General features: G+C 35.7%; 2 protein-coding genes across 2 annotated transcripts; both read left to right on the top strand.

Annotated features, from left to right (window-relative positions):
• Positions 1 to 293: 293 nt before the first annotated feature.
• LOC143546448 (hydroxyproline O-galactosyltransferase GALT3-like) lies at positions 294 to 4,991 on the top strand. The gene is made up of 7 exons (XM_077038111.1): positions 294 to 1,475; positions 1,564 to 1,760; positions 2,461 to 2,745; positions 2,840 to 2,968; positions 4,320 to 4,496; positions 4,579 to 4,686; positions 4,764 to 4,991. The coding sequence occupies exons 1-7, from the start codon at positions 734 to 736 to the stop codon at positions 4,968 to 4,970; spliced, it is 1,845 nt and encodes a 614-aa protein (XP_076894226.1). The 5' UTR covers positions 294 to 733; the 3' UTR covers positions 4,971 to 4,991.
• A 3,568-nt stretch (positions 4,992 to 8,559) lies between these two features.
• LOC143546439 (uncharacterized) lies at positions 8,560 to 10,958 on the top strand. Its single transcript, XM_077038105.1, has 9 exons — positions 8,560 to 8,806; positions 9,001 to 9,114; positions 9,192 to 9,260; positions 9,416 to 9,435; positions 9,987 to 10,039; positions 10,131 to 10,161; positions 10,235 to 10,313; positions 10,390 to 10,529; positions 10,723 to 10,958. The coding sequence occupies exons 1-9, from the start codon at positions 8,560 to 8,562 to the stop codon at positions 10,726 to 10,728; spliced, it is 759 nt and encodes a 252-aa protein (XP_076894220.1). The 3' UTR covers positions 10,729 to 10,958.
• The last annotated feature ends 9,142 nt before the right edge of the window (positions 10,959 to 20,100 follow it).

Genomic DNA, 20,100 nt, shown 5'->3' on the forward strand with positions numbered 1-20,100 from the left:
TCACCTTCTCGTAGCTTTTAAAATTGTTTGTGGCTTACAACTAGGATGATATGATGCCAATCTTTTATTTTCTTTAATGATATAGATTCACACCCTTCCGTTTTGATTTATTTTAAAATATTAATACAAATTATTCTTACTAATCTATGTATTTTAAAAATATGTTATCTGTTATTAATGCTTTAAATGATTGACCCACTCAATAATATTCATTATGTAATAGCGTATTATTATAATGTTCATTACGTAAGTCATAGACGTTTTCTATATTTTTCACCCGTGTTACACCAAAGAAAGAAAGGACTGAGACTGCCAAGTGAAAAAGTAGGAGGTTGAAAGTATAATTTATTGTTGAGGATCTACGGTTGATGTGTGACCCTCTTCCAACACATGAGAGAGACAGAGGGACAAAACAAGCGAGTAACAGGTTAATCCTGTTTCAAGTTGAAACACAGTACTTGCATAAAATACAAACCCCAGATCCAAGATACCCATAGATCAAGTAGCAGCTTCTTCCTACTTCCACTTCATTTCATTGCAAACCCATTTTCCTTTTCAGTTTTACATTCAAGAAGCATAAAGTTTGCATCTTTATCACTTCTTGTGACTTGTTAACTATCTTCATAGGTTGTTTTCCTAATATAAGATGAACATTTAAGGTAAATCAACAAGAATCTTGTTCTTTTGTTTTGTCATAGGACATTTGTTTAGAATGTATGCAAGCAATTAGGGGATGAAGAAGTGGACAGGGGGTGTGTTAATCATAGGGCTTACATGTATTTTGCTTCTTAGTTACAGCTTCATCCAAAACAAACCACAAAACCAATCTGCATATCAGTTCTTCCATCCAGATCCCGGTTCTGGTAAACCCGTTGTTGAGCAGAAGCTGCAAACTTCTAGCCCTACTACAAGGCCACACCTAGTTAATGTTGATGGACTTGATTCTCTCTTTAACTTGACTCACACGCTTAACAACGAGGATGCAAAGCCATTGTTGGCGTGGGGGCAAATGCGTACTTTACTGTCCAGATCAGATTCTTTGCCCGAAACCGCTCAAGGAATTAAAGAAGCTGCCATAGCATGGAAAGAACTAAAATCTAAAATTGATGAAACCCGAGCCTCTAAGTTCGATGATACTAAGGTGGATAGAAACTGTAGTTTTTCGGTCAGTGCCATGAATATTACTACTTTGGTTTCTAGTAATGATAGTGTTATTCTTGGGATACCTTGCGGGCCTATTGAGGATTCTTCCATTACACTTATTGCTATCCCTGATGGGAACTTTCAAATAGAATTTGTCGGGTCAAAAAGCGATGGCGAGGCGGGCCCACCCGTGATTTTGCAGTACAACGTGGTTCTACCTGGAAATAACTTTACAAAGGAGCCGGTTATTTTTCAAAATACATGGACGAATGAGTTTGGTTGGGGCAAAGAGGAAAGATGTCCCAATCACGTGTCTTCGAACAATACAAAAGGTATTTAGTATTTACTAATTCAGAATGTATGTTCTATGATGAAGCTATTGGTTTTGCTTAAACGTGACTCGTTTACGGTTTATCTCAGTTGATGGATTAGTAAAGTGTAATGAGCAACTTTCTAGAAGCTCTATGGAAGAAAAATCGAACGGTTCAGATGTGAATGGTCATAATCACATGGGTTCGAACTTTCCATTTTTGGATGGAAGTTTGTTTACGGTGGGTGAAGAGGGATTGTATGCCACTGTTAACGGAAGACATGAAACGTCTTTTGCATACAGAGAGGTAAGGTATGATGATTTTTTAATTTTTAGCATATTAAAAAACCATCTTATTGTATACAAAATCATTGTTCTAAATGTACACCACTACACCCTTCTTTTCAAACCTCCATATGATGTTAATTAATGTAAGTTTCATATTAATGTAGTCAGAATTAGTCAGACACTCATTACATGTAATTATCGGATTAACGCCATACAATGCCCAAATACTTTTTTGTACAGTTTGATTATCTTTTGATTCTCGGTAAGGTGCGACAATTTCCGACGCGACACGAAAATAATCAGGTTTTCAGTTGACATATCTAACCTGTTTAAATGATACATCGTGTTCGGTTTGACCTGTTTAGTTAAACAGTTCGTGTTCGGGTTGACCTGTTTTAACCTCTTCTAGTTAAGCAAGTCGACCCACTAACTTGTTTATTACCCGTTTAACCCATCTTTTTACAACCCATTGGCTCAATTAACACGTTTACAACTTGGTTGTCACCCGTCAATCTGTTTGACAAGTGTAGATAAATGGGCGGTTTAGGGTTGATGTTTTGACAAGAATAATATTATGGGCCGTGTTCAGGTTGAAGAATTCAATTCGACAACCCAACACATTGACACCCCTAGTATGCGATGCCATACTCATTATAAATGCATACAATTTCAATAAATAGTTGTGGATGATGGCTTGCTTACCTAGTCATATTATGCAGAAACTTGAACCATGGTTAGTTAGTGGGGTGAGAGTGAAAGGTGGTTTGCATATCATATCTGCATTGGCTACAGGCTTGCCAGTGTCTGAAGATGTTGACATGGTTAAAGACGTTGAACACCTCAAAGCTCCATTGATACCTAAAAGAAGCAATAGGCTCTTACTACTCATAGGGGTATTTTCTTCTGGAAATAATTTCAAACGGCGTATGGCTTTGAGGAGATCTTGGATGCAATATGAGGCCGTTCGTTCCGGGGTGGTTGCCGTCCGTTTTGTTATAGGTCTTGTAAGTGACACGTTATTATTCTAGTAATGTATGTATGTATGGATAAATTGTTTTCATTTTGATTTGTTTGTTTTTGGATGTATATGTATTGCAGCATAAGAACACGCAAGTTAACTATGAATTGTGGAGAGAAGCTGAAGCTTATGAAGATGTTCAGTTGATGCCCTTTGTAGATTACTACAGCCTTCTGACTTTGAAGACAATTGCAATTTGCATTATGGGGGTATGTGTACTAAAAGTTTACAAAATATTTTTTAGAGTAAATTGCGGTTTTTCTGTAACCATTTAAGTGCAAAAAAAGAATCATTTAACTCAAGGCCCGAAATTTAAATTCTATAACCATTTTGGTCCCTAATCCTAACACAGTTGCATTTTTCAGTTAAATAAGGTCATGTGCCCCTCACATCAGGGGCATTTTGGTCCTGGATTTTTTATTTATATGAAAAACACGTTGCAAAATTTATGTATCTGTATTTATGTGATGTTATTGTGCTTTATAAACTTATGTATCTAGATATTTTTATTAAAAAGAAACACATTATATTTCTTTCTATTTTTTCTTCAATCAATCCAATATATTTTTTATTTTTCGAAAATAATATATTCGATGAAAGGTGTTATAATGCATATTTTTCAAAATATTTAACGCTATGTATTTTGATATGCTTAGAAAATATGTATTTGATATCAGTGAATACTTATATTTTGCAATCAAAGTATAAATTGTTCAAAAAAGTTATTGAACACTATGTAAAATATTTTGCTAATTAATCTTGCACAATACTGTAATGTGCTAATAGTGCAATATTTCTTGTCATATACTAATACTAGTTAACTATATTTTTTTTGCTAACACTGTAGTTTATTTGAACTATGATCTTGCGTATGCTATTTATATATTTTTCTTTTTTTTGCTTGTTAAATATTTACATTATTTCATTTTTTAAATTTAAAATTAAATATTTACACGCGCAATCGTAGAAAAATTTTTATTTAGAAAAGCTGCCAACTATTTTTAAATCATTAATTATATCTTCTTTGAAATCTTTATATTTGGATTACAAAATAAGAGTATTCATTGACATCGAAATATATGAATTATAAGCATATCGTATTTGATAATACATGATGTTATATTTTGAAAAATAAATAATATATGATGGATTGATAGAAGAAAAATAAAAAAAATATAATGCCCTGATGTGAGGAGCACATGAACATATCTAAATGAAAAATGCAATTGGGTTAGGAGCAGGTTCCAAAATGGTTATAGAATGTAATGTAAACCTCAGACCTGATTTGTTAAAAGATTCTTTTTTTGGACTGAGATGGTTAAAGAGTGCAAACCACATAGTCCAAAACCGTAATTTACTCTCCTTTATATGATGATCGACAAATTGGAATTTGATAATCCAAACTATGCCCGTTCACTCTATACAAGCAGTGTGACCAATGGCACTTGTTATCTGTACAGATTATTATCCGCTAAAAGGTTATAGTTTGGATTGTTGGAATCCAAATGGCCTATCATGATAATTGTACTAATGTTTTACTGTTATTGAATCATTTCTTAGACGAAAATCTTGCCTGCAAAATACATAATGAAAACGGACGATGATGCTTTTGTGAGAGTGGATGAAATCCTTGCTAGCCTCAAGACCAAGAACCCTGATGGGCTCTTGTATGGTCTTGTATCACTTGAATCTATACCGCAGAGGGACAAAGACAACAAATGGTATATAAGTACTGAGGTATGCTAGTGTTAATGATAATATTATTTATTTGCATCTTACAAGTCATTAATGTTTGTTTATTTTTGGCTTTGTTGGGCAGGAATGGCCAGAAGATGCATACCCACCATGGGCCCACGGTCCAGGCTACGTGATTTCCCGAGATATAGCAAAGTTTATTGTCCGAGGGCATCAAGAAAGAAACTTGAAGGTAAGTTGTTTCGGTTGGTTTCTTTTCTTTGCTTTGGTGATTTTGGTAACTATAATATAATCTATGCACGTGTTTAGCTTTTCAAACTAGAAGATGTTGCTGTGGGTATTTGGATCCAACAGTTCAAGAATCAGATTCGTGAAGTTCAATACATCAACGACGAGAGGTTTCATAACGCCGGGTGTGAGCCAAATTACATACTTGCCCATTACCAGAACCCGAGAATGGTTTTGTGTTTGTGGGAGAAGATGCAGAAAGAACATAAGCCTGATTGTTGTGATTGAGATTTTTGTTGTATCTTTCACACCTTCCGTCAGCATTGAGTGTATTATATCATGCTACGTTATAAGTCAAGGGTTTTCACGACCGTTATAGGTTTGAGTGTGAGATAATTTTGTGTGAACAAATTGAATGCAATGCAATGCAATGCGACCGCCTGAATGGTATTGGAGTGAATCATAGGGGAGTTTACCCACCTATATTCCAATTTTGATCTCCAAGTTGCATGGGTGCTTCTCATTGTTCACCCAAATGTAACACGTATGACACTAGGGTTACGATTGACCAACGTTCAAATATAAGTAAAGCACATGGATCCTCACGTAATTTACTCAGGCAAGCTACGTGTAGTGGAGGGGCTACAAAATGAAGCGTTTTGTGCCATGTGACGTCCAGTCAGTAAAGAGTGGGTTTTTATTTTATTGATGTAATGGTGTTGTAGCCAGGGGTGTTAATCGGGTCAACCCGATCGGGTTTTGGGTTAATCGGGTCGGGTTAGTCGGGTTTTTTTTTAAAAAATATCTAACCCGCAACCCGACCCTATTAAGGTTCGGGTTAGTCGGGTTCGGGTTATTCGGGTTAACCATGTTACTTTATAATTTTAAGCTATTTTTTGTGTTTGTAACTTGTAAGTTGCAAAATTTCTTATTCCACTCACTTTTTAATTTCTTTACAAATAATTATATTATAATTACATACATACGCCTGTAAACGAACCAAACGGGCATGAACAAATGCATGTCCGTGTTCGTTCATTTAACTTTTAACGAACACAAACACTTAATCGAACAAATATTTGTGTTCATGTTCATTAATTAAAAACTAAACATGTTCGTTTATTTAAAATCTAAACGAACAATTCACGAACATAAACAAAAATATTTAAACAAAGATAAACGAACATGAATGACATATATGTACATGCATTAACGAACACAAATATACATAAACGAACATAAATGAACGCATTTAAATAAACAAAAACAAACAAATATAAAACATATTAGGGCGATATAATTTCTAAATGCAAATAATGTTTAATAGTTTTCTATTAATATGTAAACGAACACGAATGAACGTAAACAAACTTAAATGAACGATCATAAACGAACGTTCATGAACATAGATGAACGAGTGAAACATGTGTTCATGTTCGTTTGTTTAATTAAATGAGCATAGCATAAATAAACTTTCCATCGAACGTTTCATGAACAATCAAAATATTTAACTTCTTTATAAAACTTTCAATATTGCCTTAATAGTGCTTATTTCATCTTTTCATCATTGTATTTAAAGTTAAGTATCACCACTAATCGGGTTATTCGGGTTAACCCGAAACCCGATTTTTTTCCAAAAATGAACCCGAGACCCGACCCTATTAACAATTCGGGTTATTCGAGTTAACCCGAATAACCCGATTAATACTTTTTGACCCTATTAACCCGACCCAAATTAGCTTATTCGGGTTCGGGTCGGGTCGGGTTAATCGGGTTCGGGTATTTTGAACACCCCTAGTTGTAGCCCACCCATTATATATATATCTCACACAACATATGTAAGTACCCCCGGGGCGTCGCTGATCGATACGGGATCCGCACGAGGTCTAGGAGTGCGGAATCCTCCTAGACTCGTTTATTGGTGTAGAAAACGAAGAACACGATTACACACAAACCAACACACGAACAAACACACGAATGGGATAAACGAATATGCAGATCTTTTATATAATAACCAAACCACGTTACAAACCGAACTAAAACAAAACACGGCCGACCCGAGGTGAGCTCTACCTCGGGCCGTCCCACACGACTCTCCCTCTCGGTTTCTCTCTAGACAATTGAACTAAACACACAAAATGCTAACTTTCTGGATACTAAACCCTAAACAAGACACACATGTATATAGTAAACCAACTTCGCGGGCTTGGGCTTGGGCCAGTAGGCGAAGTTGTTCTAACTTCGCCACTTCGTCTCCGCTGGTCAGAATTGCATAGCGACGGTCACAAAATGCACCAACAGACTCCCCTTTGACTGTTGCTCTCAATTCTAACAAACACAAAAGATCATCTGTTACAAAACATGCACCAACATATTATAATAATAATATTTCCCAAACATCCACCCCGGACAAGAATTTGTCGTCACCCCCCCCACCCCCACCAAACATTTTGCCCCTTTTGTAGCCCGCGAGCCGGTGTTGTCGCCCCCAAAACTTCATTATCGCCCATTTTTGCCGTACACATACCCTCATATTATTACTCTTTTAGTCATGTAAGACACAAATTTGTGACAAGTCGTGACTTTGATCAACAACTAATGTGAATCATTTAGTAAGTGAACAAAAAACAAAGGGGGGGGGGGATGATTTAAGCTATACAAATATCAATTAAAAAATTGTCATATAAAAAACAAAGGTGCCTTTTTTGGAAATTTGCTTGTTATTTCTATTTCTCTATGATTATCTAAATTTTGCTTATTTGTTTGGGAGAGGTTCTAAATTTTACTTATTTGATTTTTAAAAATTAAAAACACTTTTGAAAGTTTTATTTTGAAGTTTTTAGAGGAGTTTTACTGAACAATTTTTATTTTTCAAAAGTTAAATAAGAAAGTCTTAAAAGTTCACTAAACACACCCATAGAGAGGACCCACTTTTAGCAATACAAAAAATTTGAATTACCTTTTGGTTGTCACATGTCACAGACATAAATTTGCTTGAAAGAAAAATTACACAGTGATATATAGTGATATTTTTGTAATGCATGTTAGTGTGTTTATATGTTATTTAAAGACATTTTTTGTAATTTTTTTTTGACTAAAACCCATAGCCATCTTTAGGTGTTTAAGTGACCTTGTCTCTAGCTCTCTGCCATTGGCACGAGCGTCAACTCCAGGACCACCGTTTTTATATATGATTAATTATGAAGAATGAAGATGTGATTGCAAACATATATTCAAGAGCTCTGGAACACAGTTGGATATGATTGTCGAGTCGAACCTCCAGTTCTCAGGTTTGGAGTTGATAGATGTTGCTATTTCCGTCACAAATATCCGAGCAACATTGTAGTTTGGTATTGAAGCAGAAGATGCTAGTCCTATAGTGTATTCTCATGTTTCTTGCACCGGTGCTTTTCTGCGTATGGGATATTCTAGAAATATTGGTGATTATTTTCATCAAACATATATGACGGCTAAAAGCGGCTTTATTTTTTAAATGGTTATTAAATGTTTTAAGATTTGAAAATTTAAGAGGAGGACATGAAAACGGAATTAGACCTAAAGCATTGAGTTAGGAAAAGTTATTTAAATCGTTTTACCCAAATAAATGAATATCATTTTCGTTTGTTTAGAAAAAATCACGTATATGTATTCATTTGTGCATATTCGTTATTATTTAAAGAAGCATAAACAAAGATGATGACGATGATTTAAAATGGGTTACATTGAACTTCCTCAAATAAACATGTAAAACAACATTGATATACAAATGAGACATAAATCTCATTTTCTTTTGTTTGTTTATAAAATAAAATAATAATAATAATAATAATAATAATAATAATAAAATAATAATAATAATAAACTATTTAGAAGGTTGATGATAAATGACAAAGATACCCTGAGAGTGACAATCTACGGATCGGAAGAAGAGAAGAGGAAAGTAGGGTGCAGGGCAATCATCGGAGATGAGTCAGAAGCATGGTATTGGGATAAACGTTACGCCAAAGAGTCAACAGCCACTTTTGATTGGTATCAGAAGTATGAATCTTTGGCACCCATAATCCATCTCTACGTCCCCACCACCACTCGCCGCCGTATCCTCGTCGTCGGCTGCGGAAACTCCGGTACCCCCCTCCTTTCCATTTTCATTATTATTATTATTGTTAATTAGTGATTGAGAATTGTCAAGCCCGATGCTTTATTATTACATTAATATATATGTTAAGGAGAATTTATTCATCTCAAAAACACTTAATCGGACAAGCCAACAAATATAATAATGGTTTCAATCAGTAACGATATATGTGTGTGTTTGCAGCATTTAGTGAAGGGATGAGCAAGGATGGTTATACGGATATTGTCAACAATGACATATCGTCGGTTGTTATAGAAGAAATGCAAAAGAAATATTCTGGCTCCCCCCATATGAAATGTATGTATCTTCACTTCATATTGTATTTTTGTTTCTTGTCATTTTGGGTTTTTGTTTATGGTTTTCTTTACGAGCAGATATTGAAATGGATGTTAGGGATATGAAAGCTTTTGAATCCAGTTCTTTTGATGCGGTTATTGATAAGGGTAAGTTCATTTCAGTGTTTGGAAAACTAATAATTATTTTACTTCTTTAAATATCTAATTTTAAATTTCCTTGCAACCTTAATTGAAACCCTAGATTGTTGTTCTTTGTGTAATTCATGCAATCTAACATCTTTCTTCTTTCATATTGTTTTCAGGAACCTTGGACTCTCTTTTGGTGAGTTTTCTTCCTTTTTATTTATTTACTTTTTGCCAAATTGTTTTTTTTATTTTGACCCGGTAGGCCTGTAAATGAACTGAACGAGCACGAACAAGGACATGTTCAAGTTGTGCTCGTTCATTTAACTTTAAACGAACACGCACACTTAACCGGACAAATATTTGTGTTCATGTTCGTTCGTTTAATAAATGAACATGTTTGTGTTCGTTCGTTTAAAATCTAAATGTACAGCTCACGAATATAAAGGGACATATATGAATAAACATAAACAAACACAAACAAAGATGACCAAACATAAACGAACATTAATGAACGAACGAAACATGTGTTCATGTTTGTTCTTCTATTTAAATGAATATGAATTTTCTGTTCATGTTTGTTCGTTTATTAAATGAACAGCGTAAACGAACTTCCCCCCGGACGGTTCACAAACAGTTCACTGAACGTTCCATTCATTTAAGGCCTATGACCCGGTATAGGACAATGCTACCCAAAAAATTGATTGAAATTGACATCTCACATAAGTAAATTATTGGATAATGGTACAGTGCGGTCACAATTCAAAAGAAAATGCTGGCAAGATGCTTGAGGAGGTTGAAAGGTATATATTGAAATAGTGTGTATAACAGTTCAAGAATTTATGAATTTTCCATTTTAATTATAATGTTGAAGCAGTTGATGACAAACTATAGGGTGCTAAAGAAGGAAGGAGTATATATTCTGGTAAGCTATCTTATTACTAGCCACACCTATTAAAGATTTTGAGTTGATGCCGACACCATAACAATGGTTGCAGATAACATATGGCATTCCGGTTTATCGGCTATGTTTGTTAAGAGAATCACACTCTTGGGACATTAAACTTCATGTGATAGGTGGGCGGGTCGAGTTTTCATATCTATAAGTATAAATATTTTATATTTATATTTCATTTGGATTTTGTGAGTTCAGATAAACCTCACCCGGAAGAGAGTTCAAAAGCAAAGAGTTGGGAGCTGACCCGTCCTGTTCCACTGGATAGTGACGAAAGCTTGAAGGAAGGGAATCGTCTGGAGAAAATGGATGTTCACTACATCTATATTTGTACTAAGGTCGGCTGTTACTTTACATCAATATGTTTTTAGTAAAGTGATTGAGGAGCTTGTTATGCTCTTAATCTCTTTGTTCGACCACCCGTTTCCATTTCATTTTAATCGTATATCGACCCATATTTGCCAAATGAGCCAAAATATCCAAGAAAAAAGAAGATGGAAACACTAGTTATAAGTCTAACTGGGATTGCAGATGTGAAGAAAGAAGACTTCAAGTATTTCTTAAATTCAATGAGAGTTCTTGGAAGCATTTGTCTGTGTTGAAGTTTGGTCAAGTAAAAGATGGTTCTAACTATATACATATATATGTAATTGTGATGATATTCTTTGAACATTGCACTTGATATATGGTGGCATTTAAGTAACCCATGTCTTAGTTTTTCAAGTTACTGGAATGATAAAGAATTGATGGATGCTTTGTAAAAATCATATTTTACATGTTGGTAAGAAAACTAAGGGGTGAGTGAGTATGTCATTTTTTTCTGTTTCGAATTGCTCTTAACAATTGATCGACGAAAACAGAGAATGAGATTGCAACGAAAATAGGTTCAAATAACAAATTAAACAAGATGAGATCAATGACAATTGGTTTGATATAATAAAGTAATGATAACAATGCTCTCCCTCAACTTCGAACTAGGAAATTAGGTTTTAAATAATCCTAACTATGTCTTATTGGTAAATGACAATCTTAACTTAATACTTGGCAGGTGGCAGTGTCAACTAAAGACGTACTTGTTTATAATGGTCAGCGACTAAACGAACCCTAACGCCGTTAGGTGTAGGTCACTGTAAAAATGTATTTTTTTTTTATTTTTTTTGCCAAAAAACTCAAATCTTTTTGACCCAAACCATTTTGTAACCTTAGATTGGACCTTTATTAACATTTTTCTAATAAAAGCCCCGTATTTGAGGTCATCGGATGTTACCTTATTTCTTTATTATTTCCATTATGTTTTCCTTTAGTTATGTATTGCATAAATAAGGGACCGTTTTGATGTTTCACTTATGTAGAGGGGGTACAACTTGTAACTCTCAAACTATCGTATGCATATATTTTGATGGAATGTATTCTCTGGAGATCATCTAGAAATTAAACTAATTCTCTATCTCTAGTCAGAATCACTTTCGTTACCATGACAAACACTCGCAACTAAGATGTCGACAACACCCTCAAGAATAACGATAAGACAATAACAGAGATCCATATAGCACTATCGGCTCTCATGAACCAACATGAACAATCAACAAAACAACAGTAAGAGATCTTGAAGGCTGTACAAGACAAATCCGGCCATGGCAGCGGCGACGGGTTTAGCGTGGGTTCCTAATTCTTGTATGGCGAGGAAGACTCGAGGGGTAACTGAACCACACTGGTCGGAAAGATTGATTTTCTCCGGTTCTAGGGGGAAGACGTTGAGTCGTGTGTTCACCGTCGCGAACACTTTTTCGCAATTGATGAGACTCCCGACACGATGAAGCTTAGGCATGTTGTTATTCATTTGTAATATGATGCGATCCAATGGCACCGACTTTCCTGCGGATACACGGGACTACCATATCTCAACCAAACCAGTTCACTTCAGGAATTGAACATTGCCTTTGATTAATTATTAAATAAGGTAACACTAACCGAAAGCCAAGCTAATTAGCCTTTATCTTAAGGCACTTAAATTGGAAATTCAGGGTCTGGTTAAGATGTTTAAACCACGCACCTTGCATGAGGCATGGGTTTGCAAAACTCCAAACACTTAACAATGAGAACTTGCATGGTAAGCTTGAAATAGGAGGCGTGGGAACCACAAAGTACAACACCACTTCTAAGATCACACCACCCACCAATGCTACCAAATTACCAATGTTCGTATCAGGCCACAAATGTACTAAACTTCAGCTATTTATTATAGAGGCAGAGGAAGATGAAGAAACGGAACCCGATCCCGAATTAACCGATGAGAAAGAGTTGAACCATGTGATATCCGTTCATGCATTAACGGGACGCCCTCGTTGTCAACCATGAAGGTGCAAGGAGTAATGGGCACCCGCCAACTTCATATACTGATCGATTCGGGTTTGAATTACAATTTTATAGATGTCTGTTTAGCCAAGAAGTTGTAGTGCCTAGTGAAGTCTATCCGGTAAGATTAAATATATGATATATATTTACATATGGCCATTATAATCATTTATATTATAATATGTTGGGATGAGAAATGCGTAAGGAAGATTGGAATCTTCTCAACCTCTTTGGAAAAAGGCTAAGTATGGAAACCAAACAAACTTAGGCATCCGAGCAAGCTTAAACTTGGTCAAGCAAGGTATTTTGCCCAAACGAGCAAGGTTATCTTCTTGAAGTCTTCAAAGTGTTAGATCGAGCAAGCTACACTTCATCAAGCAAGGTTGTTCTTCAAGTCAAGCAAGATTGGTTTCGGAGCAAACCCTTGACTAAACCAAGCCAAAACCAAGTAATTTGGTGGATCGAGCAAGGTTTATTAATAAACAGTGGTCCTAACAAACTTGAAGGAAGTTAATGAAGAAATTACTCTAAGGACTTCTAACAAGCAAGGTTCAACCCAAAGCAAGCTACAGTGTCACCAACACACCTGACTTTGTTCAAATAAGTTAAAGACAAAAAGGTTGAAGGGACCCAAGAAGAACAAGTTTGCTCGTAGGATACATAGCGAGCAAAGTTTGATATTATCATGAAGATTGAAGTCTGCTTGATGAATATTTTCTAAGGAAAATATTCTAAGTAAAGCTTACTCGGAGAACTGTTTCCAAGCACACTTAACGGTTATTAGGCCTGCTTGACAAAGACAAAAGCTACAAGCTTACTCGAAGACCTGTTTACACTTAGAATATTTTGTAATATGTTTGAATATGTTTAGTATCAATCATTAGGGTTCCTAGAAAGAATGTCAGGGTATGCCTATAAAAGGAAACTTTAGGGCACGCCTATGAAAAGCTGCCAAGAATACAAACATTCCACCTAGAAACCCTAACTGATTTTCATTGTATCCTTCATAATATTAATGGAAATCTTTTGAGTTACTTTGTGTGTGTGTGTGTGTGTTATATGTCTGTCCGTTAAACAATATCTAGAGTATTATTGATTCCGCCTTTAATACTCTTGGGTTTTTTTTCACAAAAATAGCATATTTCGTAACCGTCTTGTCGACACTATTGTGTTGGTTAAATTGAGTGTTTAAGTGAGATAATCGGGACCGACAAGTGGTATCAGAGCTGTGTTGCTGCATTTGTGAAGAACTGTTACTGTTTTATTGATGAAAAATGTTGACTTTTAATATGAAGACAACTGTTCCATTGATTTGTGACGTCAACTGCCATGTTTTTCATTTTTCTCAGATCTACTGTTTCATTGAGGTTTAAAAGTGCTTCTCACTCAGACTTGCTTTGATTTATTTCCTTGTGTGTCAATTTCTTGTTGTTATCCATCCAGATTCATCAGATCTGAGGATTTATCTCACGGATCTGATTGTTTTTCAAAAATTTTTCTTAAGGTTTAAGTTTCTTTTATCAAAAATCTTTTAAAATACCAAAAAAAAAATAAAAATTCTGGAGTTGTGGATGAACAAGAGGTGTCTACTAACAAAATTCCAAGGTTATTAGGACATGAAAACTATATCAAATGGAAGGCTACGTTTGAGGCTGCTGTGTGCTACAATGATGTGGAAATGTGGAATTCCATAAAAAAATGGACCATATGTTCCTGATGGAAAAAAAACAATCAAACTGTTTAAAGAAGTATGAAAAAGAAAGATGACAGAGCACTGTCTATGCTGAAACTAGGTCTATTTTGGGAAATACTGACTAGTGTGGCTCATCATACTATTGCAAAGGCTATATTTGATGCCATTGTAGAAATGTTTGAGGAAACACTGAGCTGAAGGACATCAAGAAGGACAGACTGAAGCAATAGTTAGACAGATTCAAGTTCAAGGAAGGTGAAAGATTGAAATTTGTTCTGAATAGGTTTGTGGCCATTGTGAATGAAATTAGAACCACAGAACTTGGAATAACATATTTTGATCTTAACAAAAAGCTATTGTCATCTTTATCTGATGAATGGTACACTGCAAGCAAATTCATCAAAGAAGAAGCTAATTTCCCAACTTTCAAACTTGATGATGTCATATGCTTCTTGCAAGCTGCTGAGCATGAGATGATAGAAAATAATATGATTAAGAAAGACAAGCCAAGCTTCCAAGTGGCTAATGCTCTTATTGCACCAATGGGGAATCTGTCTACAAAGAACCAACAACAAGTCACCATAATTGAAGAAACGAGTGAATATGGTGGTGAAACACCAAGGTAGTGTTTGGTATGAATGAATGAGAGGCGGAATGGAATTGTCTATTATGATGGAATGAAAAAAAATGTGTTTGGTTGGTCAATGGAATGGAATCACCCATTACCATGTCCATTCCATTCCCTCCAAAAGACCCCAAATTCATTCCATTCATCCCCTTGTTTTTTTTTCATTTCATCCATCTTTCACACCATATCACCTACAACACCCTCCCACCACTACTACATATTACCTTCACACCACCACCGCCGCCCGCCACCACCTACAACCACCTTCGTCGCCGGCCACCACCACCACCCGCCTCCGCCGCCCGCCACCACCACCACCACCACCACCGCCTTCCATCGTCGTCCACCACCGCCTCTATCAACCACCCACCACCACCTACCATTGTCGCCCACCACCGCCACCACCAACCATCGCTCCCAGCCATCACCGCCGTCCGCCGCTTACTATTGTCACCATCACCACCCACTATCACCACCACCTGCCACCACCACCAATCGCTCCCGCCCATCACCACCGACGCGCCCACCACCTACCACCCACTATCACCACCACATGCCATCACCAACAATCGCTCCCGCCCACCACCACCATCCCACCACCACTCACTACCATTTTTATTTTATTACGACTTTTTCTAGCTTACCGAAAAATAAAAATTTAATAATTCATGTCATTCCCACATGGTAACCAAACATGTCAATGGAATGGTAATGATCAATTCCATTACCTCGTCCATTCCATTCCCTCGCTCATTCCATTCCATCGCCTTTTCCATTACCACATACCAAACAGACCCCAAGGGTATTTGTTGCTGGTCAGCCAAGCAATCAAAATGGACAATCAAGATTCAATGTCCAGTTGATTGATTACATTGATACTTCATCAATGGCTAGTGGACATGCTTCATTTGTTGCTGGAAATGTGAATCATGGGAATGAGTATCAAGCTCTCTTCTCAATGTTTATTGAGGCTTATAATGCTTTTGTGGCTAAGAATCTGATTCATACTAGTGTGGTTCTAGAAGATCTTGAACAAATTGATGCTGATGATTTGGAGGATATGGATCTGAAGTGGCAGGCTGCAATGTTAGCCTTGAGAAGTAAGAGACTGTATAACAGAACTGGAAGGTATTTGGTCTCTGGTCCAAATGCTAGAATAGGGTTTGTCAAATCAAAAGCAATTTGTTATAACTATCAATAACCAGGACACTTTGCTAGAGAATGTAATCAGCCAAGGCAATTCCAGAACAACAATCAACAAAGAAATCCGTTTCAATATCAAGGCCAACAGAGGAACTTCAACACCAACAACTTTCAACAGCAAAATCATCAACAAGTGATCCCACAAAAACAACCCTTTCAAAGAAATCAACAAGTCCCTCCACATGTTCCTGCAAATCAAAACAGAAACAATGCCAATCCGCCAAGAAATCAAGGAAATGTTGCTCTAGCTCAACCACAACAAGATGGTGTGTTTGATTGGAGTAATCATGTTGAAGATATTGAGAAGGAAAATGTGGTATTTATGGTAAAGATTGAACATGAAGCAGAATCATCTCAGGTACATTCAAAACCCATAAATCTTGAATTACTTGAAATGAATGATTCTTTGAGAAAAACAATTGGCAATTTGCAAAGTGAATGTTTCAAGAAACAAAGTATGATAAATGTGTATGAAACAAGTGAATTAACCTATGAAAATCAAATCAAAAGCTTAGAGCAGGACTGTATGGACAGTTACAATCTTCAATCAATGTACACCACTGAAATAAAAGAATTGAAGAAAATGTACCTTGATGAGAAGGTGAAGAATACTCAACTTCAAGTTGAAGTTGATTTTCTTAAGAATTTAGTTTCCACTGGAAACATTTGTGGTAAATTGAAAAATATCAAGGAGGAGGATAAGTACAAAGCTGTCTCTCCACCTTTTAATGATAATTACTCATTGAAAGTGTATAAGGAGAAAAGAAGTGCTTACATTGATCAATTTAGAGAAGTATTTAAAGAAAGAAAGGAGTTTCTTGAGAATTACAAGTTGGTTGAAGTTGAAGACAAGGGAGATTTTGTGATGAAGAAGAAAATTGAAAAATCTGTTGGTACTCAAGTATCATTTGATGATGAAGATAATGATTATTTGAACATATATGATTTAAGTGACTCTAGTGACAAGAGTTCAAGAAGCGTAAGCTCAAAAGAAAAGAAAAGAAGTGAATTAAATTCAAAGGATAAGATCCCTTTGCTACCAAAGATCACTCCTAAAATGAAGAAACATCTTAAGCAATTGAGGAGAGAACATAGACCATTTGATTTATGTGGTAGGCCAAAGGAGAAGAAGGACAACAAGAATTCAACATACAAAGTACCACAAAGAAGAGAAAATGTCAAAGTAAGAAAGAAAGTTGACGAAAATGTTAAAAGGGATGATCTCTTTGTTCCTGTTTATCTAGTTTTCTCTAATCAAGAGTTGTTTGATGTTGGAGAAGTGGAGAGTATGAATGATTACCTTAGAAGATGGTAAAGGTATAGAAGTGATAAACAAGACACTCCAATCAGATTGGAGGAAATCAAATTTGTAAAAAGCACTGTGTCATGAGAAGAAACAAGAATTGAACAATTTGTGCCTTTTAATATCAGCTTTAATAGTTTAATTGCACATCATAAAACTATTGGTGTTGATCCACCCAGACCCAATGAAAGGTATAAGATGTGAAGCTCAAGTGAAAAATTCAAAGGTCAAGTTTGGTGTAAAATCTGTGATGTTTATGGTCATCACACTGATTCATGCCAGGAAAGGTTTAATCCTGAACCATTTCATGTTCCTGACAACATCAAGTTTTGACAAGATTTTGCATTTTACAAGAAAAGATATAATGATTATCTGAGCAAGGGTGAAAAGGAGATGGAAGATCAAGTTAAACATGAAAAAGAAAATGCGAAGATTGGTGGAGAAAATCTCAAGAAAAGGGATCCAAAGTTGAAGAAGCTCAACATATCAATCTATTAAGTCTCACAAATCTGAAAAATCTAAGTCAACGATATGTGAAAAGAAAAACAAGCCAGTGAAGAAACTTCTCACCAAAAAAAACCAAAATAACTCAATGGCGATGAGAAATTTCTATTGAAAAATGGTTTTGAACCACATGGTTTCTTGTGGAAACCAAGGACTGAGGCATAAGTAGTAGTTAAGAAAAGGGAGTTTGTCATTGAAGAATGCACAAGCATAGTTCCCTATGTTGGAAATTTGATTGAATATGGTTATGAATCTGAAGATTCATGTGAGCTTGTCTATGAGGACCCCAAACCTAATGCAACATGTGTTAATGATGTTGATGATTTGCAAGCTAAATCAGCGTGTACTTCATCACTTAATTGATTCATTCTTCTTTAATATATGCAGGAATAGTTCACCCATATGAATGATGTATGGTATTTAGACAGTGGATGTTTCAGGCACATGACTTGTGACAAGAGGTCATTAGTCAATTATGAAGAAAACATTGAAGGACCAGTTGCATTTGGTAGTGATGAAAATGGAGGGAAGATTGTGGGGAAAGGCATTCTCACAAATGGAAAAGTATCTTTTGATAATGTGTTATGTGTGAAGGATTACAATATAACCTTTTGAGCATCTCTCAAATGTGTGATAAAGGTTATAAGGTTGGATTTGATTATTCTCATTGTTTCATCCTCAAACCTGAATTTATAATTTCTCCTGACATGATCATGATGGTTGCTCCAAGAAATGGGAACTTGTATGAACTAAGAATGAAAGATGCCATATCAAGAGGTGGAACCTATTTTGTATCCAAAGCCACTTTGAATGAAACCAAACTTTGGCACGGAAAACTTTGTCATGTCAACTTGAAGAACATGAACAAACTTGTTAAAAGTGAACATGTCACTGGTTTGCCTACAAGGGAGTTCAAATTGGATGACAAATGTATTTCTTGTCAGAATGGAAAGCAACACAAATCATCTCACAAAACAAAAGTAATGAACTCAATTGATCAAGTACTTGAAATGCTTCACATGGATCTCTTTGGTCCTATGAGTGTTCCTAATAATGTAAAGAAAAGATACCGTTTGGTGATCATAGATGATTTTTCAAGATATACTTGTGTTTATTTTTTAAACTCAAAGGATGAAGCTGCTGAGTTGATCAAGAGCTGTGTGACAAGGATGGAGAACCTGATATGAAGGCTAAAGTAATGAGAAGTGATAATGGAACTGAGTTAAAAAATTGGGTAATGGATGAGTTTTGCAAGACCAAAGGAATATTTCAACAATTCACTGCTCCTAGAACTCCTGAACAAAATGGTGTTGCAGAAAGAAGAAACTGTTCATTAATTGAAGCTGCAAGGACCATGATAGCAGATGCTTATTTGCCTGTGACATTCTGGGCATAAACTATAAACATTGTATGCTATGTTCAAAACAGAGTCCTTCTCAATAAAAGTCAAGACAAAACTCCATATGAGATTTTGTTCAAAAGAAAACCCTACATCAAGTTTCTCAAACCTTTTGGTTGCAAATGCTCATTGTTGAATACAAAAAACTATCTAAACAAGTTTCAGTCTAAATCTTTAGATTGTTTCTTTGTTGGATATTCAACACACTCAAAATCTTATAGAGTCTACGTGAAAGACCATTTAAGTGTAATTGAATCTTCAGATGTGATCTTTAATGAAAATCAATTCAACACTATTGATGGTGCAACATGGTTATTTGATCTAAAAAAGTTATCAAATCCTTTAAGCTGTACCCTGAAGATTTTGATGAAACTATTTGCAGAACAAGTGTACTTGAAGTAACATCAGAAACAGAATGTTGATTTGGACAAATTATGGTCCAAGGTTGCTAGCAAAAACAATGAATATTCTTTTAACAAGGATGTTCCTGATGTGGAAACAAATGAAGAACAAGAACAATAACAAGAATAGGATCAAGGTGAACCCGCTGCTAATCAAGGAAATCAAGAAAATCAAGAGGATCATGTCTTGAATGAGGAACATCCTAGCAACCAACAAGTTCAAGATCAAGAACAATCTAAAAGACGCTGAAGATTTGAAACCTTGTTTCAAAACTTTAACATTGGAAGTGATCTTGCTTCAACATCCCAACCGAATGTTGAAGAAGAAACTGATGTGAATATCACTTCATCTGATTTGATCATTAATGAACCTGATATTAATGATACAAATCTTGATTCTACAATTACTTCAGATCAAATTGT

Source organism: Bidens hawaiensis, unplaced genomic scaffold (assembly GCF_021521415.1).
Source record: "Bidens hawaiensis isolate Kalapana, Puna unplaced genomic scaffold, B.hawaiensis_p1.1 tig00014347_1, whole genome shotgun sequence".
In the NCBI taxonomy this organism is placed as follows: Eukaryota; Viridiplantae; Streptophyta; class Magnoliopsida; order Asterales; family Asteraceae; genus Bidens; species Bidens hawaiensis.

What these genes read in the sequence shown, in the direction of transcription:
- LOC143546448 (XM_077038111.1), top strand. Translation starts at nt 734, where the DNA reads ATGAAGAAGTGGACAGGGGGTGTGTTAATCATAGGGCTTACATGTATT. An exon ending in CGTCTTTTGCATACAGAGAG is followed by an intron (nt 1,761 to 2,460) that starts GTAAGGTATGAT and finishes CATATTATGCAG; the next exon opens with AAACTTGAACCATGGTTAGT. An exon ending in TTGCAATTTGCATTATGGGG is followed by an intron (nt 2,969 to 4,319) that starts GTATGTGTACTA and finishes ATCATTTCTTAG; the next exon opens with ACGAAAATCTTGCCTGCAAA.
- LOC143546439 (XM_077038105.1), top strand. Translation starts at nt 8,560, where the DNA reads ATGATAAATGACAAAGATACCCTGAGAGTGACAATCTACGGATCGGAA. An exon ending in TGATGCGGTTATTGATAAGG is followed by an intron (nt 9,261 to 9,415) that starts GTAAGTTCATTT and finishes TATTGTTTTCAG; the next exon opens with GAACCTTGGACTCTCTTTTG. An exon ending in AGGAAGGAGTATATATTCTG is followed by an intron (nt 10,162 to 10,234) that starts GTAAGCTATCTT and finishes CAATGGTTGCAG; the next exon opens with ATAACATATGGCATTCCGGT.